A 24345-nucleotide genomic window follows, 5' to 3' on the forward strand; every position below is an offset into this window, starting at 1 on the left:
GAAATTGTTAGGTATTTGTATGGAAACTCCATTTGCCACTTGAATGTTATTCTCTTTCAAAAAGCTGATCATCTCGAATACTGTACTTAGCTGTTTATTAAGCTTCTGGAAAAGGAATTAAACCAGATGGACAACCTGTTATCAACCTAGGCGCCGGAAACAACAACAGCAAACCCAGTCCTGTGCCACCCGGCAAAGTCCTCCTAATGAACAAGTGGGGGCTTGTGCCAAAATTGGGAGCTCTGTCCCACAGACTAGTCAAGCAACAGCCTGACATAGTCAAACTCGCAGTATCATACCTTACAGACAATGTACCAGACACCATCATCACCTGTTCCACCAGCAGGACAGACCCAGCAGTGATGGCAGCACAGTGGTATACAGTCAGGAGGGAATTGCCCTGGGAGTCCTCAACATCGATTCTGGACCCAATGAAGTCTCACGGCATCGGGTCAAAAATGGGCAAGGAAACCTTTTGCTGAGTACCACCGATCATTTCCCCCTCAGCTGATGAATCAGTACTCCTCCATGTTGGGCACCAGTTGGAAGAAGCACTAAGGGTGATAAGGACACAGAATGGACTCTGGGTGGGGCTTTCAATGTCCATCACCAAGAGTGGCTTGGTAGCACATCGACCAGTCTACCTGTTGCAGATGCATCTGTCCATGACAGTACTGACAGGAGTGAGCACTGTAGAGCCCTTGTGGAGACGAGGCCCCGCCTTCACAATGAGAATACCCTCCATTGTGTTGTGTGGCATTACCACTGAGCTAGATGGGATAGAGTTCAAACAAATCTAGCAGCCCAAAACAGGGCATCCATGAGGTGCTGTGGGCCATCAGCAGCAACAGAATTGTATACAACCACAATCTGTAACCTCATGACCCAGCATATCCACACGAGGCATAACTAAAAATGATGTGTCTACTTGGTGAACCTACAAGGACGACTTGCATGCCAAATAGCAGAAGCAGCATGCGATAGAGAGAGCTAAGTGATCCCGCAACCAACGGATCAGATCTAAGCTCTGCAGTCCTCCGACATCCAGTTGTTTAATTGTCTACCACATTCACAACTAACAATAGGAGGAACTAGACAATATCCCGTTCCTCAATGATGGGGGAGCCCAACACATTAATGCAAAAGACAAGGCTGAAACATTTGCAACCATCTTCAGCCAGAAGTGCCAGGTATATGATCCATCTCAACACCCCCCCCAGTGTCACTGATACCAGTCTTCAGCCAATTTGATTCACTCCATGTGATATGAAGAAACAGGGTGTAGGCACTGGATACTGCGAAGTCTATAGGCCCTGACAGCATTCCAGCAATAGTACTGAAGACTTGTGCTCCAGAACTATCTGCAACTCTAGCTGAAATGTTCCAGTACAGCGACAACGTTGGACTCTACCCGACTCCCGAAAATTGAGCAGGTCTGTCCTGGCCACAAAATGCAGCACACATCCAACCTGGCCAATTACTACCTTATCAGCCTGCTGTCAATCATGAGCAAAGCAATGGAAAGTATCATCCACAGTGCTATCAAGTGGCACTTACACAACATTAACCTGCTCAATGACGCTCAGTTTGGGTTTTGCCAGGGCCACTTGGTTCCTGACCTCATTACAGCCTTGATCCAAACATAGACAAAGGGACTGACTCCAGAGGTGAGAGTGACAGCCCTTGATATCAAGGCAGTGTCTGACTGAGTGTGACATTAAGGAGTCCTGGCAAAATTGAAGTCAATAGGAATCAGGGAGAAAACTCTCCATTGGTTGGAGTCATAACTAGCACAAAGGAAGATGGTTGTGGTTGTTGGAGGTCAATCATCTCTGCTCCAGGACATCACTGCAGGAGTTCCTCAAGGTGGTACCCTAGGCCCAACCATCTGCAGCTGCTTCATCAATGGCCTTCCCTCCATCATAAGGCCAGAAATGGGGATGTTCGCTGAAGATTGTACAATGTTCAATACCATTCATGACTCCTCACATACTGAAGCGGTCCATGTCCTTATGCAGCAAGAGCTGGACAATATTCATACTTAGGCTGATAAGTAACAAGTAACATTCATGCCACGTAAGTGACAGCCAGTGACCATCTCCAACAAGAGAGAATCTAACCATCGCTCCTTGACATTCAATGGTATTAACATCACTGAATTCCCCACTATCAACATCCTGGGGGTTACCATTGACCAGAAGCTGAACTTGTCCAGCCATATAGATCACAGAGAATCACAGAATTGTTAAGGCACAGAAGGAGGTCATTTGGCCCATTGTGTCTGCACCAGCTCTCCAAATGAGTATCATGACTTAGTGCCATTCTCCTGTTTTTTTTGTATTCTTGCACATTGTTTCTTTTCAAATACTCTTCTAATGCCCTTTTGAATGCCTCGATTGAACCTGCCTCCACCATGCTTCCAGGCAATGCATTCCAGACTTGAACCACTTGCTGTGTGAAAAAGTTTTTTCTTGCATCACATTTTCTTCTTTTGCAAATCACTTTAAATCTGCACCCTCTCATTTTCGACCCTTTTACAAGAGGATACAATTTCTCCCTATCTACTCTATCCAGCTCCCTCATGATTTTGAACACCTCTAGCAAATCTCCTCTAAGCCTTATCCTCTCCAAGGAGAACAATCTATCTTCATAACTCAAGTTTCTCAACCCTGGAACTATTCTTGTAAACCTCGTCTGCACTCTCTCCAATGCGATCACAACCTTCCTATTGTGTGCCGCCCAGAGCTGTACACAATGCTCCAGCTGAGGTCTAACTAGTGTCTTATATAAGCTCAGCATAACCCCCCCATGCTCTTGTACCCTATGCCCCTATAAATAAAGCTCACGATATTTTATTAAACGCTTTCTCCATCTGTCCTACCACCTTCAATGATCTTTCCACATATACACCCAGGACCCTCTGTTCCTGCACACCCTTAAGAATTGTATTCATTTTTTATTGCCTCGCATTGTTCTTCCTACCAAAATGAATCACCTCACACATCTCCGCATTGAACTTCATCTGCCACCTATCTGTCCACTCCACCAACTTATCTATGTCCTTTTGAAGTTCTATATTGTCCTTCTCACAGTTTACAATGCTTCCAAGTTTCATATCATCCACAAACTTTGAAATTGTCCCCTGCACATCAAGATCTAGATCATTAATATATCAAGAAAAGCGAGGGTCCCAATACCGACAGCTGGGGAACTCCATTACAAACCTTCCTCCAGCCTGAAAAATATCCATTGACCATTACCCTCTGTTTCCTATTACTCAGTCAATTTTGTATCCATGTTGCTACTATTCCTTTTATTCCATAAGCTATAACTTTTCTCACAAGTCAGTTGTGTGGCACTGTATTGAATGCCTTTTGAAACTTCATGTACACCACATCAACAGCAATGACCCTCTCTGTTAACTCTTCAAAAAACTCCAAGTTAGTTAAACACAATTTCTCCTTTAGAAATCCATGCTGACTCTTCCCAGTCAACCCACGTTTTTCCATGTGACGACGAATTCTATCCTGAATAATTGTCTCTAGAAGCTTCCCCACCACTGAAGTTAAACTGACTGGTCTGTAATTGCTGGACTTATCCTTACAACCTTTTTTGAACAAGGGCATAATTTGGAAATTCTCCAGTCCCCTAGCATCTCCCCTGTGTCTGGGGAAGACTGAAAGATTATGGCCAATGCCCTTCCAATTTCCACTGTTATTTCCTTCAAAATCCTTGGGTGCGTCTCACCTGGTCCCAGTGCCTTGTCAACCTTAAATACCGATGGTTTATCCAACACTTCCTTCTTCTCAATTTTGTATTTTTTCTTAATACTGTGGCTACAAGAGCAGGTCAGAGATTGAGAATTCCCCGGTGAGTAACTCATCTCCTGACTCCTGGAAGGTTTTCCACCATTTACAAGATGCAAGTCGGGAATGTGATGGAATACTGTCCACTTGCCTGGAGGAGTACAGATCCAACAACACTCGAGAAGCTCAACACTGCCTAGAACAAAGCAGTCCACTTGATCGGGACTCCTACCGCTGATGTATAGTGGCAGCAGTGTGTACTATGTGCAAGATGCACTGCACCAACTCACCAATGCTCCTTTGAGAACACCCCCAAACCCACAAGCTCTCCAACCTAGAAGGACAAGGGCTGCAGATGGATGGGAAAACCACTGCCCGCAAGTTCCCCTTTAAGCCACACACCTTCCTGACTTGGAACTATATTGCCATTGTTGCTGGATCAAAATCCTGGCACTCCCAAACAGCACTGTGGGTGTACCTGCACCAGATGGACTGCAAGGGTTCAGGAAGTTGGCCCACTACCACCTCAAGGGAGATTAAGGGTGAGGAACAAATGTTGGATTTGCCAGTGATGTCCACACCCCATGAAATAATGAAAAAATCTTATTACGCACCTAATTATCTATGAAAGGAATGGAAGCTAGTTTGATGCTCCTTTTCTAGTGAAGTGAGCCATGAATGGGATTTTTGGGGGGAGAGGTGGATGTTGGCACAGATTTGGACAGAATTTGTGTGATTGTGAGTACATTGAGGAGATAAAGTAAATCTACATTCTTAAAGCAGTCTAAGGATTTGAGGGGAAAAGGTACCTCTTTAATATAAGATTTGAGAATACCAGAGGCATTCTTGTGCATGTATATCACTGAACAAAAAGTACTCTAGGTATGTGAAGTTTATGGTTTGTAAAGTGAAAGCAATCACTAACTAGTGAGCAAATTATATTCATAGGCATCTTGCTTCGCTTCTGAGTATGTTTTGGTGGAGTACTTTCCCAATGTCCTTTTCTTGTACTGCTGAGGAAGACGGTAGCATAGTGGCAATGTCACTGGACTAGTACCCCAGAGGACCAGGCTAATGCTCTGGGGACAAGGGTTCAAACCCCACCATAGCAGCTGTTGGAATTTAAATTCAATGAATAAAGCCTGGGATTGAAAGCTAGCCTCAGTAATGGTGACTATGAAACTATCATTGATTGTAAAAGTCCATCTGGTTCACTAATGTCCTTTAAGGAAGGAATCTGCCATCCTTACCTGGTCTGGCCTATATGTGACTCCAGACCCACAGCAATGTAGTTGAAATGGCCTAATAAGCCAAGGGCAGTTAGGGATGGGCAACAAATGCTGGCCTTGCCAGTGACGTCCACTCCCATGAAAGAATAAAGGGAAAAAAAAGTGGTGCTGATGCTGTGTTGAAGAACATAATTAATTGCTGTATTGTTCATTAAAGAAAAGCACTGAAAATGTCAGCTGTTCCAAGTGCCAAATATTACCTTATCTCTTATAGAAAGTTCACACCAGAAAAGTTAAATAAACGTAAGCACAAGAATTACTCCATAGCAGTAAATAGATCAGCCAGCTGGCTATTGCATCTTCTAACACTATCAAAATTCTGGTCATCTGACAATATTTTTAATTTTAAATATTTAACATCTTTTGCTATTGTACTTTATTTAAATACTTTTTGCAGATGTTAGTGGAAGTATTCATTTTGGGTCATGAATAGGCTTGTTCAATCACTCACGACCTTGAATAGATATCAAACTTGAATTGAGGGACAGCTGAGGACGACAATGGCATTTTGAAAGTTGAAGTTTTAGTGCCTTATAAATGGCTGATATTTTTTCAATTGATTCATTTTTCGGAATTGTATCATGTATTGTATACTGACTTGAGACCTATGCAACAAATGATAAAACCAAGAATGAAACGAGAGTGTAGAGCAGCACTTTAATGTAGTGTGCTAGCAGTAACACAACACACAAATAAGGTGACTAATCATTTATTATTCTTAAGAGTGTGATCAACTGAACAATTATGAAACTCGTCATAAATGACTGATTTCATCCTGCTTCATTATAGTGAATACTTTTGCCAGTAGTAGAAAATGTAAAAGATTCTTAAAAGAAATAGGTACCTGCAATGTAGTGGTGACGAAACATTTCTCTAAATAACATTGTTATATATGAAACAACAGAAAATGACAATAAATGAGTTAACATTTCAAATGTGGGCCAATCGTCAGAACTGGCCGAGGGCCTACACATATGTTCTTTCCACAGATGATGACTGACTGTGTTTTTCTATACTTTTTGTTTTTCTGCTCCCAGATTTCCAGAAACTACAGTTTTTTGTTTAAAGTTAGACATGAGCTTTGATTGTTTCAGGCAATTGTGTGTTTAATGTCAATTCTGGGGGCATTTTAAAGTCACATATAGGTGAAAAAATTGAAGATAAAATCTGTGATGTGGGAAAAATTGCGCTTGATTAATCTAATTGAATTTTTTGATGAAGTGACAGAGAAAGTTGATGAAAGATAATTAACTGTTTGTAATGTGGACTCACTGTCCGTGAGGGGAACATTTGGTTAAGGATGATCATTGCATCATAATGTTTAGATTAGTAATGTAGGAAAGCAAGGAACAGTCTAATATTAAACAGGAGGGCTAGCCTTAATCTTACAACCTTCTCCAGATATGGAGGAGGAGCCAGAAGATCAGAGTGTGGCAAATGTGACACCCTCATTCGCGAAAGAGTGTAAGGACAGTCCTAGCAGCTCCAAACAGGTCAGTTTAACATCAGTAGTGGGTAAGGTTTGGAATCTGTAATCAGGGAAAAAATCAACAGACAATTGGAGAGGTTTGAGTTAATTGAGAAGAGCCTGTATTTGTACGAATTTGTAAAAGGCAGATTCTGTGCAGGAACAAAGGGACCTGGGGGCTCACATGCATTCATCTTTGAAGGTGGTAGGACATGTTGCGAGAGTAGTTAGAAAAGCACATGGGATCTTGGGCTTCATAAGTAGAGATATTATGTACAAATATGCTGAACCTTAATAAAGCTCTGGTTCGGCCCCAGCTGAAGTATTGTGTCACCACACTTTATGAAAGATGTGCGGGCCTTTAAGAGGGTGCAGAGGAGATTTACCAAAATTGTTCTAGGGATGGCTGGGGGGAAAGGGGTGGGGCATTAGTTACAGAGCTCAGGTGGAAAGGCTAGTATTCTCCTTGAAGCAAAGGAAATTGAGGGGAGATCTGATTGATATATTATGATAGGCTTAGAAAAAGTAGCCAGGGGAAATAGCTTCCCACTGGATGATGGTAGAAAGACTAGGGTAAACTGATTTAAGATTTTCAGCGAAAGATGTAAGGAGAATGTGAGGAAGAACTTTTATATCCAGTGAGTGGTGATGGCCTGGAACTCCCTGCTCACGAGAGTGGTGGAAGTGAAAGCCATCAAAGATTTTAGAAGGAAATTGGATGGACGTTTGAAAGAAATATACTTGCAGGAGTAACGGGGATCGTGCAGGGGAATGGGGACTGGCTGGATTACTCTGTGGGGAGTCAGCATGGAATCTGGGCCAAATGGCCACCTTCTGTGCTGTAAATTACTCTCTGGGCAGGATTTTTAGGTCAGCATATGGGTGGGTCGACAGGCCTGGGAGCAGCCGGGAAATGGACTGCCACCCGCGATTGGTTCCCGACCACAATGGGAAGCAGGCGCCAAAATACTCAGTGCTGCCGGGGTAGGGTGAGTGCTGATGTAGGCACAGGCGAGCGCTGAATGGAAGCTCCCTGAAGGCAGAGAGTTGCCTCAGGGAGCTGAAGACTTCAAAAAAATGAAGTAAAGGTTTCAAAATCGGGGAAAGAAAATGTCTGTGCATCAGAATCAGTCACTTGAACATATACATGATGAAAATTCTGCCCATACATTTTAATTTTTTAATTTAATAACAGAAACCTCATCCTGTTCTTGAGTGAGGTTTCATTAAAAATGCAAAGTCCGCCTGACGGATTCTCCCGCCCGCAAACCGTAAGGTTGGAAGGACCACGAAAAATCAAGGACAATTGGAACCTTAACAACTTTAATAACAGTCGCGCGCGCCTGCTGACTGAAATGTCGCCTGAGTGCAGGAAAATGTCGGGATGCTCGCCCGATGTCATCACACACAATTTCATGTCCAATCGGGTCAGGTGCATGGGCCCACACGCCAACCTAAAGATTCTGCCCTATGACTGTAATGTTTTATGATTTTACTTTTGTTCCTTATGTCATTGTACTGGTGAGGCTAAATGCCAGGCTTGCTCAAAGGAAATGGTTCACCTTGTTTGGTTACAGTATTTCCAGAATAGAGATGTTGTATGTGGCCAAGGGAGACAACAGGCCCTTTAAAACAAAAAGAAACACCTTGTTTGTTTTGTTTGAACTTTGGACACAATACAGAACTAGGGCCTAAGAGAGGTAAGGAGGGAATGGTGTTTTGGGGAGTGGCAGTTTAGCAGTCAGGAAACCTGGGATAGCATCTTTCCCTCAAGTTTTGCTGAATTTAATGAGGAGGTGGTAGAGTGACATTAGTGGGAGACCCTGACAGGTCAGAAGAAGAGAAATGATTGTTGTGGAATGGAAGTGGGGAGGGCAAGACATCGGATTGTGAGGGATGCAACCACTGGTGACGTTAACAGGGCAGCAGGCAGTGCAGTTAAGGCACTTGGTTGTTCCATCCTCTGACCCTTGGCTCCCCTCCCCCCCACTTCAGTTGCGGGTTTTTCGAGATCCCAGCCTGCCAGTACTAAAGTTAAACACAAATAAAATGTGAGCACAGAGCCTTATAATATTTAAATGAGGGATGCTCGCCTCTCTGAAAACCTTAAGTGGGTAGATTCGAGGCGGATTGTGTTTTGCTTTGAAATTTTCAAATTTTAACTTCCTAATTCTTTTGAGTGAGGAAGAGGGTTAAAATTACCCCCATAGTGCCAGAAGGAATCTGTAGATTGTCGGCAGCAAACCACCATATAAAGGTTAATATTCAGGGCACCTGGGTTTGTACCAATTTTCACTGCAGTTAAGAGCGGCAAACTCAGACATTATTTTTCCAGGGAGGGTATTATTGTTTGTTTGCTTCTCCACTGCCTGGTTAACTAGTTTGTTTGACAATTTATAGCCTTAAATACTAGTCTTTCTAGTTCAGGTTAACTAGGATTTTCTGTTTAATTGCTGGACTTATTAAAAAATATCTAGATACTAGGCAGGTGAAACCATAATTCTAACTTGAGGTGAATGATCTAAGACACTGAACCAAAGAAGAATATCTAGAGTAAATTCCTAAGTATATGACAGTAAGAACTAGACAGGTATACCACTTTCTTGGTCCACTTTAACCACTGCAAACAAAATGTTTTTTTGTTTTTAAAAGGACCAAACAGTTGATTGTGGATGTGATCAGAACTCAGTCAGGAGAAACGTTGACTGAAATTTTGGACACACCGGCCTCCTCACAACAGGTAATATTTTTTTTCTTCAAACATCAACAGTTTTAAATCTGCAGGGGAATCAATGGGACGATACTCAGGACTGATATGTCAGGGATGTAATTCACTGAGACATGAAAGTTTGAGACCTTTAGATAGCAGCAGTTGGATGTCAATTCAACTCCTAAGTGCCTTTAAAGACAAGCAATCGAAACTCCTTTGGGGAGGCCACCTCATCATTTTAATATTGCTCTGGTTGGAATATAACTGTAGCCTGATGCAAAGTCAACCATTCAGTTCAAGGATGGCATCAGAGCAACTGTTAAGCAATCAGGTTTGTAACGTCACTCTTCATTATTTAATGTCTACCTGGAATTCAATGAAGAGACTGAACATTTCAAAAACCAATGAACTATTTAAACTCCTAGGAGGGAAGAGAGAGTGAGCCATGAAAACATAGTAGTCAGTGTTTTCCTAGGTAAAGCAATACTGAAAGAAAGTGCTAGGGTATGTTACAAACTTTTAGTAGGGGGTCTGACCACATTCACTTCTGTCAAGAGTAGAATGTAGCTTTAAAAGAACAGGCCAATTACTGATGTCATTGTACATAAATGGGTGCTGTTCCATCTGTCCTCGTTTAAGTTTTGTAAGCACCTCTATTTGGTCATTTGAAATCTGTGTGCAGCTTAAGTGTGGTGCTTTAAAAGTACTGGCTGGGGCTTTTATCTGATCCATTACACCAATGGAAACGATGCTTCTGCTAGTCCCACTGCAGTTCTGGCCCAGAGGGTTGTATCATATAGAGGCAAGCAAAGATTCCCTGGCTTCTACCAGGGAGTCATGCCAGTCTGGAAGTGGAATCATGTTGCAACAGACCCCAGGAAAATGGAGGCAGCTGCCATGCACTGCCTATGCAATTTTCCTTCTGTCCTCAAATATTCCTAGCAGGCTGCTCAATTTGACCCAAAGTTTCCTCAACATCTGAATACCTGGGTCTAACACAGCCCCAGCATTCAAGGGTGAAACAGCGCTATTGACCAGATCGATTACGCTCATTAGCCAGTCATTTGCATATGCCTGTCTACAAGCAGCAGCAGTATTGACATCCACAATAAGGGTGAGATGGAGGTTGGGCAGCATCTACTGAAGCAGAATGGGAGCAAATTGGACCCCCCAGCCATTAGGAAGCTAAGTTTAAGGGACTCCTAAACAGTACAGGTGTAGATGGTGGCATAATGGTGATGTCACTGGACTAGTAATCCAGAAGACTATGTCTGGGGAAATGAGTTCAAATCCGAATACAGCAGGTGGTGGAATTTGAATTCAATTAATAAATCTGGAGGACAAAGCTACTTTCAGCAATAATGACCATGAAACAATCATTGATTGCCGTAAAAATCCATCTGGTACACTCTTCCTTCCCTTTAGGTCTGACCTGTATGTGACTTCAGACCCATAGCAATGTGGTTGACTCTTAACTATCCTCTGAAATGTTCAATTCAAGGACAATTAATGATGGGCAAAAAATGCTGGCTTTGTCAGCACACTTACATCCCATGAAAGAATAAAGAAAAAAACTTACAAGGGGGGAGATTCTGCTTCATAGGGTGGACAAGTGGCTTCCATTTTGGAAGTGCAGCAATATTATTGCACTAATGTTAATATAAGTGTATGTTATATGTTTTCCCCATCTGGTATTATCCCATTGTAGTTGGTGTATTGTGTTGAGATTATTCTCCATCATGGTTTAATTACAATAACATACTTCTGTTATAAATTCCCATTTGAGGTAACGGGTCATTGAATTAGTCAATAAATGGATTTATTTTGACTTCACCAGCTGTATAATTTTCCTTTCTGGCTTCTGTATTTTTCCATTGGCATTCAAGCCACACTTAAAATGGACACATGTGGAAGTTAATGAGCAGAAATAAACATGAAAAACCTATGAAAAGGAGCATAATAAATGTAGTACACATTACTTGTTAGAATTGTATGCCTGCAATTTGCCTTTAGTTTAAGGTGGGATGTTTGTTGAACTACTCATACTCCAGCTAGATGGTATTTCTAGTGATATAGTTATAAAGGAATGTGAGGACTGGTTTCCATAGTAACTTAGAGTCCTGAATCTGTGGAATTGTTGATATAATGCGATCTTTTGTGAACTTGCTGTTGTGGAAAAATGTCTATTTACAGTGGATGAGCTAAATATTTTAAATGCAGTACTTACCTCTGCTTTATTTGTGTATCAAAAAACAACTGGAGATCATTTCTGTGCTGAGTGAATGGAAATGGTTCACTGATCATTTTAGTTTCACTGAGGATTTTTACCAGGATAATAGTATACATGCATGGTCTTGTTAATGTGTACATATGTCAGCTGATTTAAATCTTTGTACAACTTATTAGGAAGCCAATCACTTGAAGGTGGTTGAGAAGCGTGCTCTACTGGATTCCAAAGTTCCTGACAAAATGAAACATAGTCAGTCTATGCTCGAAGATGGGCAACTCCCAATTGAACAGAAAAAAAGGAAAATCCAGAGGAACCTTCGGACACTAGAACAGGCTGGCCTGGTCTCATCATCAAATAAATACCAAGAGCTAATAAATGACATTGCAAAGGTATAGAGAAAAGAAGCTAGGTATTTAATTGGGATTTTCTTGCCTGTACACTAACATACATTACTGAGCCCAAGGCTTTCTGAATACTGTCTACAATTGCTTTAGATCGTATTGCAGGTCACTATTTGAAACTGCCACATTCTCGCATTTATTTTGGTTGAAAGACACCTAATAGTGTCCACCTAATAGAGACACATTTGAAAATGCCTGCAATCTTGCAATGATCTGATTAAAATTCACTTTTTGATATATTTGCATTAAATTTAGGTAAGAGTTTCTTTAAAAGAAGAGAAATCCATATCAACTGCAAAGACCTTTTCTGTTTCAGGATATTCGGAACCAGCGAAGGTATCGACAGCGTCGCAAGGCTGAACTTGTGAAGTTGCAGCAGACATTGAGTGCACTTAATTCCAAGGCCAAGTTTTACGAAGAACAGAATAATTATTACAATACCTATATTAAAACCTGCCTGGACAACTTAACAAGAAAGTAGGCAAATGATATAGTTCAATTCAGTAAACTCTATTAACGTAGTTGAGTAAACCACATAAGCTTAATATTCAAACAATATTCAATTACTACTTTGTAAATCACTTAGATGGTCAGATTATGAAGGCTTTTCTTGGGTAAATTTCAGGAATGCCCGGCGATCAATAAAGTTAGATGGAAAAGGAGAAGAAAAGGGTAACAAAAAAATGAAACAGTCGACTTTGCGCTACACAGCAGCTCGCCTGCATGAAAAAGGTGTTATTCTGGAAATTGAAGGACTTCAATCCAACCAGTGAGTAACAATAACTTTATTGAAAAGGATATTAAATTACTAGACTGCTGTGAAATGTTACAGTACTATGCTATCTTAGTGTCTAGATATCTGCATGTTTACTAGCAACTTGATGCGCTTAGGAACTAATGAACAACATTCGTAAAATTCCACTGTGACCCATGATGTTAACTTGAGGCTTAATAATTTAATTACTGCTTAGCATAACATCCACTTGTCTGTAGATGAATACTTTCATCTCATTAGCTTGGGTTTTCTGAGTTTACATCCTCCTAAAGGATTAAAGACATCAACAGGAGCAATTATAACAAGTATAGAAATCGAATTGGTACTATTCTACTAACTGAAAGCACTGAATGAATGACTTCTGCTGATGGCTCCGGGTCTGCATTTTATCAATCTGCACAAAGTTATAAATAGTTCAAAGAAGTACACCTCCAGCTCCCTCATGTATTAATATATCACTGTGGCCAATGATTAATGCGACCATCTGTACAGCAGTGACCGCATAAGTCAGTATTTATATCCCGGAAATTGTGTCATGTGTTGAGTGCACATACTGTGCTACAGCTTGTCTGAGTCAGAACTTATGTGGGAACAATGGCATGAGCCACATTTAGTGTACAAATGTTGTCTCGCTTCATTGTGCTTTCATACACGTACTCAAGGAAAGTTATGTTTATAAACCAGGGATCCTGTGGTTAACTAATAAATAAATGTAACTGTGACGTTAAAAGTTTTTTTTATTCAAGTGCTCTATTTCCCCACTGCTCATTACTTGGGTTCAAATTTGGGAAATAAAAGCAGAGAAATCCATGAAGCGTCAATTTAAAATGTTGCATATAGATGTCGGTATTAAATAACTTTGGAGCTTATCAGCAAAAGGGAAGAATGCTAGATTTTTAGCGTGGAAGGGAGCCATTCAAACAATTGTGCTGGCTCAGTGAAAGAGCTTTTCATTGGAACACTCATTTCCTACCTTCCCTTACCCCAACCACCTCATTTCCCAATACCCCTGCAATTTTTTTTTGTGTATTTATCTAGTCCCTTTTGAAAGTTGCTTTTGAATCTGCTTCCATCAACTTTTCTTGCAGTGCATTCCATTTTATAACTCACTATATATTTTTTTAATTGTCCTCTTATGCGTTCTGGTTCTTCTGTTAAATTTAAACCTGTAGCCTGTTCTTTGACCCACATGTTAGTGGAAACTGTTTCTCCTTATTTACTCTGTTTAAACCCCTCAAGTTTGATTTCCTCTATTAAATCTCTCCTTAGCCACCTCTGTTCCAAAGAGAACAATCCCGGCTTCTCTAGTCACTCCTCATCCTGTACCATTCTGGTAAATCTCCTTTATTACCTCTCAAAGGCTTTGACATCTGGGTAAAGTGTGGTGCTCAGAATTGGTCTCTAACTGAGGCCTTAGCTGTCATTCTTAAAGATTTAGCATAGAGTTGACCTGATTTTCACTGGAACCATAAAGTGTTTTGTAAGTTTAAAGATGAATGCTTGTAGATCTTCCTTTAAAGAATACAATCATAGAATTTTCTTTGAATGCTATGCAAACTCTGCTGATACTATTAAAATGCTACAATCTCCTCTTCCTTTTGAAATGATCCTGATAGTTATTGGGTTTATTTGACCTCCCAATTCTGCTTTATCTTTTGTTAGGTTTAAGAATGTCCTCTTTGACATCACACCAAGCGAGGAAGTGGGAGACTTTGAAGTCAAGGCCAAGTTCATGGGGGTAGAGATGGAAAAAGTACAACTTCATTTTCAGGTAGAGAATAGAGCTGTCAGCTTTGCTTATGATTTAGCAGCTTCTGGAAGATTTGAGAATATCTCGAATCATGACTGTATTTGTTAATTTTAGACTTTTGCTTTCAGGGTAATTATGGAGATGTTTTCTCAGCTCTGAGCCCAACTTTTATGAATCACCAGGCAGTTGCATAATGTGTTGCTTTTTGAAAAACCACTGTGAGAGTGACTTCCAACATACAAATACTGATTGTCAAGGCTGCCGTTATAAGCACCGGCACTGAGACAAATATCCCATAGGTTCATGGAACAGGTGCATAACCTTTTCTGTACATTTGTACTAATATGGAAGCTACAAAATAAGCAGCCTGAAAGCATCCTGAAAACACGCCAATATATCTTTAAAGAGATACACTCCAAACCACTAAATTCTGTGGTTAGAACTTGCGTCCTCATTTGGACTAAAAAAAAAGGTTTATTTCTTGGAGGTCTGCATATTTGAATGCATGACTGATTCCACTTTGTTTTGTAACAGTTCTATTGTTAGATTCCTCAGTACCTCTTCTTGTAAACAGCTACTTTTTAACCTAAACTTCTTGCACAATGAAACATACCTTTTAAGATACAAAAAATGGGGAAATCCTAAAGACAGCAAGAGTATAGGTTTTGTCTTTGATAGACCAATGATAGTTAAGGATTAAGAGCCTGTAGAATTGTAATACAGCTACCTTAACTTCAAAATTCTACTTAATTAGACCTGTAGAAAAAAAAGGCACAGAGTCTTTTGTTTCTTAACACTGGATGACTGGGGCCTCGACTGTGTCACACTGCCATTCCCATAGATCTCCCCTCCCTGCTTTCATGTGGGAAGCATCATTCTTCCACTTGACTCCTCCATCCACAAATGGAGATTGGGAGGCTGGACACAGGAAACGCAAGTGCTGGGAAACTATTAAATATTTGTATGGAAACTCCATTCGCCACTTGAATGTCAATCTCTTTCAAAAAGCTGATCGTCTTCTCGAATATTGTTTATAGAGCAAATGGTTAATATGCTTCCCTTGGGAAGGTAGTGGTAATGTCGCTGGACTAGTAATCCAGAGGCCCAGGCTAATATCCTGGGGCATGTGTTCAAATCCCAGCATGGCAGCCAGTGGAATTTAAATTCAATTAATAAATCTGAAATTAAAAGCTAGTCTCAGTACGGAGAGCTTGAAATCGTTGTTGATTGTCTGAAAAACCCATCTGGTTTACTTTTTCCCTTTAGGGAAAGAAATTTGCCACCTTGGCCTGGTTTACGTATGTCTCCAGACCCACAGCAATAACTACCCTGTAAAATGGTCTGACAAACAACTCAGTTGTACTAAATCACTAAAAAGCCTAAAGGAAATGAAACCAGATGGCCCACCTGGCATCGACCTAGGCACTGGAAATGACAACAGCAAACCCAGCCCTGTCCACCCTGCAAAGTTCTCCTTATTAACATCTGGGGTTTGTGCCAAAATTGGGAGTGCTGTCCCACAGACTAGATGAGCAACAGCCTGACATAGTTATACTCTGAGAATCATACCTTACAGACAATGTCCCTGACACTGCCATCACCTGTACCACCAGCAGGACAGACCCAGCAGAGGTGGTGGCACAGTGGTATACAGTCAGGAGGGAGTTGCCCTGGGAGTCCTCAACATCAACTCTGGACCCCATGAAGTCTCATGACATCAGGTCAAAAATGGGCAAGGAAGCCTTTTGCTAATTACCACCTATCGTCCCTCCTACCTCAGCTGATGAATCATTACTCCTTCATGTTGAATATCACTTGGAGGAAGCACTGAGGGTGGCAAGGGCACAGAATGGACTCTGGGTGGTGGACTTCAATGTCCATCACCAAAAGTGGCTCGGTAGCACTTCTTCTGACCAAGCTAGCCAAGTCCTGAAGGACATATCTGCTAGACTGGGTCTGCAGCAGGAGGTGAGGGAACCAAGAAGAGCAAAAAACCTACTTGACCTCATCCTCACCAATCTACCTGTCCCATATGCATCTGCCCATGATAGTATTGGTAGGAGTGACCAGTGCAGAGTCCCTGTGGAGATGAGGCCCTGCCTTCACAATGAGAATACCCTCAATCGTGTCGTGTGACACTATCACTGTGCTAGATGGGATAGATTTTGAACAAATCTAGCAGCTCAAAACAGGGCATCCATGAGATGCTGTGGGCCATCAGCAGCAACAGAATTGTACTCAAGCACAATCTGTAATCTCGTGGCTCAGCATATCCCCCGCTCTGCAATTATATCAAGCCAGGGGACCAGCTCTGGTTCAATGAAGAGTGCAGGAGGGCATGCCAGGAGCAGCACCAGGCATAACTAAAAATGAGGTGTCAACCTGGTGAAGCTACAATGCAGGACTACCTGCATGCCAAACAGCAGAAGCAACATGCAATCGAGAGAGCTAAGCGATCCCACAACTAACGGGTCAGATTTAAGCTCTGCAGTTGTGAATGCTGGTGGACAATTAACTAACAGGAGGAACTAGACAATATCCGCATCCTCAATGATGGGGGAGCCCAGCACATCAATACAAAAGACAAGGCTGAAATATTTGCAACCATCTTCAGCCAGAAGTGCCAGGTGTATGATCCATCTCAGCCTCCCCAGCATCACAAATGCCAGTCTTCAGCCAAGTTGACTCTCTCCACGTAATATGAAGAAACAGCTAAAGGCACTGGATACTGCAAAGGCTATGGACTCTGACAGTATTCCAGCAATAGTACTGAAGACTTGTGCTCCAGAATTAGCTGCACCTCTTAGCCAAGCTATTCCAGTACAACTACAACACTGGCATCTATCCGCCAATGTGAAAAATTGCCCAGATATGCCCTGGCCACAAAAAGCAGAACAAATACAACCCAGCTAATTAGCGCCCATCTCAATCATCTCTCGATCATCAGTAAAGTGATGGAAGGTGTCTTTCACAGTGCTGTCAAGCAGCACTTACTTAGCAATAACCTACCCACTGACACTCAGTTTGGGTTCTGCCAGAGCCACTCAGCTCCTGATCTCATTACTGTCTTGATCCAAACATGGATAAAAGAGTTAAAATCCAGAGGTGAGGTGAGAGTGATTGCTCTTGACATCAAGGCAGCATTTGACCGAGTGTGGCATCAAAGAGCCCTAGAAAAACTGAAGTCAATTGGAATCGGGGGAAAACACCCCGCTGGTCAGAGTCATACCTAGCACAAAGGAAGATGGTAGTGGCTGTTGGAGGTTAGTCATCTCAGCTCCAGGACATCACTGCAAGAGTCCCTCAGGGCAGTGACCTAGAACCAACCATCTTCAGCTGCTTCATCACTGACCCTCCTTCCATCATGAAGTCAGTAGCTTAACCCAACAGATTAAACAATGTTCAATGCCATTTGCAATTACTCAAATACCTTAGCAGTCTGTGTCCATATCCAGCAAGACCTGGACAATATCCAGGCTTGGGCTGATGTGTAGCACATAACATTCACACCACATAAGTGCCAGGTAATGACTATCTACAACAAAGGAGAATCAAACCATCTGCCTTTGACTTTTATTGACATTACCTTCACTGAATCCCCCACTATCAACATCCTGGGGCTACCATTAACCAGAAACTGAACTGGACTAACTAACTGAATACTGTGGCTACAAGAGCAGGTCAGAGACTGAGAATTCGGTGGTGAATAACTCACCACTTGACTCCCCAAAGCCTGCCCACCATCTACAAGGCACAAGTCAGGAGCGTGATGGAATACTCCCCACTTGCCTGGATGAGTAAAGTTCCCACAACACTCAGAAGCTTGACACCATCCGGACAAAGCAGCCCGCTTGATTTGCACCCCATTCACTCCTTCCATCACTGATGCACAGCGGTAGCAGCTTGTTCTATGTACAAGGTGCATTGCAGAACTTACCAAGGCTGCTTCGACAGCATCTTCTAAATCCATGACCTCTACCACCTGGAAGGACAAGGCCAGCAGACACATGAGACCGCCACCACCTGCAGGTCCCTGTTAAGTCATACACCCTCCCTGACTTTGAACTCTATCGTCATTCCTTCTCTGTCGCTGAGTCAAAACTCTGGAACTCGCTCCCTAACAGCACTGTGGATGTACCTAAACCACATGGACTGCAATGGTTCAAGAAGGCAGCTCACCACCACCTTCTCGAGAGCAATTAGGGATGGGTAGTAAATGCAAGTCTAGCCAGTGAAACCCGCATCCCAGGAAGAAATGAACAAAAAAATATTGTGGTTTGTACAACCATACTCTGTGGACCTTATTTTTAATTCAGTTGTGTGGAGGCACAGGCCTGTTTTGATGCATGCCATTCACTTGAGGCAATTTCTTTACTGCTGCCTTTTCTCCCTATCAGTCTTTATAGTTTTATGCATCCTTGGTGCTAAAGCTGTTAAATAAATGAGAATTTCTTCTTCCATTTATACCCTAATAGTTTTTCCTTCAGCCTTTCAGTCATTTATAGGGAGATGGTGATGTAGTGGTAATGTCACTGGACTAGTAATCCAGAGACCGAGGCCAATGCTCTGCTAGTGCATGGGTTCAAGTCCTGGTGGAATTTAAATTCAATTAAAATAAATCTGGAATGTAAAGCTTGTCTTAGCAATAGTGACCATGAAGTTATCCCCGATTGTTGTAAAAACCCATCTGGTTCGCTAATGTGCCTTTTGGGAGGATCTCTCGTCACCCCCACGCCCCGCGACTGTGTGTTGTTTTCCCCCTCGTGTGTCTTCCCCCCTCCCCTGAGTGTGTGTCTCCCCCTTGACCGTATAACCCCTCCCCCACCCCGGCTCTCTTGCCGTCCCACCCCATAACTTTAATATGGCCCTGTATCTATGGTAGGATATTGATAACTCTGTGTTCAAATTATAGCTGCCACAAGTTGCATCTATACTTTATTTTCACTGCCTGCTTGTTCAGTTAATCCTGTTTTTATTTTCTAAAGACAGACTCGGACAATGTAACACGTGGATAATGTTTGCGCATTTTACTCTTGCGAGTTAGAAGGAATTAATGAATGGATTTCACTTCCACAGGACCTGCTGGAGCTACAGTATGAAGGTGTGACCGTCATGAAGATGTTTGGCAAGGCCAAAGTCAACGTAAATCTGCTAGTTTTCCTACTGAATAAAAAATTCTATGGAAAGTGAACCATCAATATTGGCAGTCCTGACAGTTGAATTCATACTAAAATCTTTCCTCCTCATCAATTAAGCAAATGTTAAGTTCACAAGCAATCGCAGGATCACAGTGATATTTGAAATATCAATTGTATTGCTTTTTTTTAAGGAAAACATATCACAGTATTGGACCAAAACTGATCTCTGCCATTGTATTTTCTGCATATGAACCAAACCGCCTTTGTGTTTTCAACAGTCCTCAGCTTAGATTTCTAATTTTGAAAAGCTGATACAGAAAAATATTGTATCAGAGAATGGGTGCATGTGGATCATTTGCTGTTGAGTTTCTTTGTTTTATTTAACACTGCACTTAATTGGATTTCTAAAAAAGTATTAAATACATTAAGCCCAGTTTAAAATTCTCTTAGCTGTAGAACTACTGCAGATGCATAATACATTTCCCAGTCGAGGGTTCATTTCTATTCCTAGTGATTTTAACATAATAACAGCCCAGTTTCCTGTCTCTTGATCATGCCTTCGATTATAGGTTTGCTGATAGTCAGGCTGCACACGGCTTTTTCTAATTTTCACAAACTAATGTCAAAATAATGATAAAAGTAGCAATCTATTTGAAAAAGAAAAATCTGGAATTTAAACAATAATGCCTCTTCAAAAAACAACTTCGGTCTAACAAGATTCCATTTTCAAAGTGACTTTTGCTACTTTGTGATTTAACTTTTAAAGGCTGTTTGTGGTTTAATCAGGGCAGAAGCAGCACATTAACACAATAAAATTATGAATACAAAGCCAACAGAAAAATCCTACTTAGATCCTGCTTGATGATTTTGGCTATAACTTCTGCCTGTTGCTTCGCTTGTAGCTGAGCATTACTGATAAAATGCCACCTTGCCTCTAAGGGTCTAAGAATCTTTTCAAGTTTGATTTTGTTTTTGTTAGGTTCACATTGAAGGAAATGCCTTAATCCAAATGTAAACTCTGTAGGATGCAAGATGTAAAGCTGCATCACTAGTGTTTCAGTTGGAAATTTTTGATGCTTCATGATTCAAGTTGTGCTTTCGTTCAGTGACAATACCAGAGTCTCTTGATTCATATAACCATGTGCATATCTGCAATACATTTGTCCACAATATCCGTACATTTCTGGTGTGCCTCTAACATAAAAGCTATATTACAGAGAAATTCAGGAAAAATATCTGTCCGAGTAACTCAGGTCTAAGTTGAAACCTAAATATGCTGCTCACTAAGAAGAAATCAATACTTACAATTGAGTTGTGCATTACAAACCTTTAAATAATGCTGTCCAATGAATTAAATGAATCACCTGACTACCCCAAAATCCTTTACAGTGTTCATAACAATAAATTGTCTTAACCAGCAATTAATTCCATACACCTTTCACAGCAATAATTCCTTATGACTTTCAAAGTGAGTATTCTAAATAGGGGTTCCATGAAGCTCCCATTTGTTACATGCATATCAGTTTGAAAATTTGCTTGTGATTGCCCAATAATAAAGTATACAATATAGGTACAAATCAAATTCTATAACCTTTTAATGTTTATCTTTAATCTGATGGTTTAACTTTTCTGTTATCAGTGCAGACATAGCTTTATGCGCTGGTGTAATTGAGCAGGTTACAGAAGAACTAGAAATGTAGAATTTAAAATTACACTTGCCATTCGTGAATTTTAGTCGTGATTTAGAAACAAATTTATGGGACCCTATAATTCTGATTATTGATTCTTAAAATAAAAATAATAGAACAATGTGGCTTCAATTTCTGTTACTAAGGCAAGGCAGCATTGATCTGACCTCCAAGCACAAGTGTTTCCAATGTTGCTTATTTAGTTTAAGAATAATTAAAATTAATCATTTATTTAAATAGTTGGCTTTAAATGCAGTGTACAATTCCAGTTATGAAAACATTCCATTTTAAATATTCAATGTAAAAAGTTAAAATATTATGATTTATACATTACGAGATAATAAATATGCACTACTGCCTAATGGCCAAAAATATATTTCCAGCCAATGTGTGCTACCTGTAGAATGGTAATAAAGTAATGATTTGGCTCTAGTGATTGATTTATTTACGTCAGTTCAAACCAACAGTTTGTGCCTTTTGTATGTAAACTGCTCTGTCCCCCAGTGTTGGCTATTTATAGCTATTCTTTTAAAACCAAAATATTGGAATCTTGTTTGACAACATTGATTTTTCAATAGTTGTCTGCCTTGTCAAATTGTGTAAAATAAATCTACCTAAAGAGTTTCAATTCTGTTGATTTTGTTTTCTTCCAATGTGAACATGCGGCCTCATTGTGATGATTTTTATTAGATTTGTGGTTTTTGCTTATTAGCATAAAGCTTCTCCCATAAATATCTTCTGATTTTAAAAAAAATTAATTTCCTTTGTTTTTAATCAAATTGTGGTCATGTGTAAGCTGTGTTAAAACTCTCAGTTGGAGCCACACAATATGTTTCCCAATTTCCAGCTTCTCGAGGCCTAACTTTAAATCTAATATCAAACTAAAGCAGATAATTACAGTTCTGATGCAAGTGGTTTGCACCCCAACAGGTTAATAAATGAAAGCTGATAGTAGCAACCATTTTGTGGTTCCATACATATGATTAACTAGTGGAAGTGAATTTCCTTTCTCTTGTACCTGATGCCATCACTTCTTTGTCCTAATGAATATTATGTTGTGGAGATTCATCTAAAGAAAATATATGTTGTAATTTTATAGTAATTAAAAAAGAACATGCTTCTTCCCTCTCGTTGTTCACCAACCTTTTTCAATCTGCATGTTGTAACATAGCCCTGTTTGATAAGCCTTTGTGAAGCTATCTGCTGAACATATTGTTGTCAAATTGCAGTTAACCAGCACCACACATGGGGCAGAATTTTGCCCTTGATGGCTGGGTGGACGGGCCCCACTGACTTGGAGGCGGGCAGGCAGCCGATCGTCGCGGGCCAATTAAGGCCTGTCCAGCAGGCCGCCCGATAGCGCTTCCTGTGCGGGGGGGATTCCCCAATTACCAGAGTACGCTCTAATCGTGCATGCGCACGAAAGAGCACACATCTCCCTGAGGCTAAGTGCTGCCTCAGGGAGAGCGCTGAAAGTTTTTGAAAGTTTAAAAAATAGAAAAATAAAAAAATTATTCACATGTCCCCCTCATGTGACAATGTCATACGAGATGGGACATGTTAATAAATATCACAGAAACAGAAACTTTATTAAAGTTTTTTAAAACTGACATGAAGCCTCATCCCACCAGTGGATGAGGTTTCATGTTTTTTCAGATGCCCGCTGGGGCTCCTGACGGACCTGCCAGCCTTAAGGTTGGATGGGCAGGGCCTTTAATTGATTTAACTACCCTGTCAATGGCCTCAATTGGCCGCTGACAGGTTGGCGGGCGGACAGCAGATTTAGCTGCGCCCCTGCCTTCCTGAAAATTTAAATGGGGCGGGATGACGGGGGTTCCCCCCGACGTCATCCCGTGTCATCTTTGCGTTGGGCCCCGCCTCCTGCTCACGGATGGAAAAATTCTGCCCATGGTCTCCTACTTTTGTATTGTAATAAGGCGATGTCCTGTGCTGTCCTGCCCCCTTCTTGTTCCCACATAGAAAACCCAAAAGGAATTGGTTTTCATTATGTAAATGCTTTCAGGCCCCGAGGCATTATGTGGCCCATGGAGCAATATAAACAAACTTGATGACCATGTTGTCTTAGTGAGAGTTGAGTGCAACCTATGCCAAAAAATGGTTGCGAAGAATCCCAAGACCAGGTTGACAGTCATTTGATCTTTTTCTTGGCTACTTTGAGCATCTCAATCATGTTCCAAATAATAGCATAAGCAAGGGGTTACATCGAGCAATCTTTACACATTTGCTAAACATTACTGTTTGCATTTCATTGCACAATCCACAATGCTTTTTTCAGATATGAAATATAAAGGGAAAGCTTCACTTGATGGAAACCTGAAACAAAAGCAATAAATGCTGGAAATAAACAGCAAGTCGATCAGCAACTGCAAAGGAAAAACACAAGCATGAGGTTAGATGGGTACCATTCATCAAACTCCTGTGCAGAATTTTCCAGGCCCCTGCTGGCGGCTTTGCAGGAGTGGTGGTGGTGGTGGTGGTGGGTGGGGGGGGGGGGGTTGTTGGTAGCTGAAAATTACCTAGGGTGTCCTTCCCACCTGCCATCAACCTGTTAGTAATTTTTTGGGGGCACGGGTGAGGCCTAGGACGCCCTGTCTGCTTTCAACCCAATTGAGGCTCTTCAGTGACCAATTAATGGCCATTTAAGGGCTGCTTTCCATCCCAGTCTCAATTTTGTGGCCAACAGGAGGGATTCAGGGAGGAGTATGCCCGGCAGGTCACCCAGCTCAGGCCTCGGACAGGAGAGTTGAGGTGGTGGGTGGGTGTGCACCTCCCTCACTTAACCCCCTTTCCAGATTGGGTGCCCTCCCCACCCTCTCCCATCCCTGGGCCTCCCCTCCTGTCCCTGCCATGAGACCCCAAACTGGTTCTGTGCGCTCCTGCATTGCTTGAAGTCCCAGCTGTGGCCACTACTCCAGATGGGGCAGCTGGGACTACAGAGCTGCCAGCCAACCAAACTGAGTTAGGCAACCCTGAGTTAGGACTTCCTTCTGAGTGAGGGGCAGAAGTCCCACCTCCAGCCAATTAACACTGCTTAGACCATTAAATGGCTATGAGCTTCTGATTGGTGGG

The 24345-nt window shown here is 41.5% G+C and overlaps 1 protein-coding gene across 2 annotated transcripts in view; it reads left to right on the top strand.

The window, feature by feature from the left end:
- Positions 1–22379, top strand: part of iqgap2 (IQ motif containing GTPase activating protein 2) — a 393779-nt gene extending 371400 nt beyond the window's left edge. Inside the window, exons 33-38 of one of the 2 annotated variants that reach the window (XM_041185732.1) lie at positions 9216–9303; positions 11680–11892; positions 12221–12381; positions 12491–12673; positions 14342–14450; positions 19506–22379. In XM_041185732.1, the coding sequence (XP_041041666.1) occupies positions 9216–9303; positions 11680–11892; positions 12221–12381; positions 12491–12673; positions 14342–14450; positions 19506–19619 (868 nt within the window). In that variant the 3' untranslated portion in view covers positions 19620–22379. The remainder of the gene's footprint in view (positions 1–9215; positions 9304–11679; positions 11893–12220; positions 12382–12490; positions 12674–14341; positions 14451–19505) is intronic. The other variant, XM_041185733.1, reaches the window with a different exon arrangement.
- The last annotated feature ends 1966 nt before the right edge of the window (positions 22380–24345 follow it).

This window comes from Carcharodon carcharias, chromosome 4, assembly GCF_017639515.1.
Source record: "Carcharodon carcharias isolate sCarCar2 chromosome 4, sCarCar2.pri, whole genome shotgun sequence".
NCBI lineage: Eukaryota > Metazoa > Chordata > Chondrichthyes > Lamniformes > Lamnidae > Carcharodon > Carcharodon carcharias.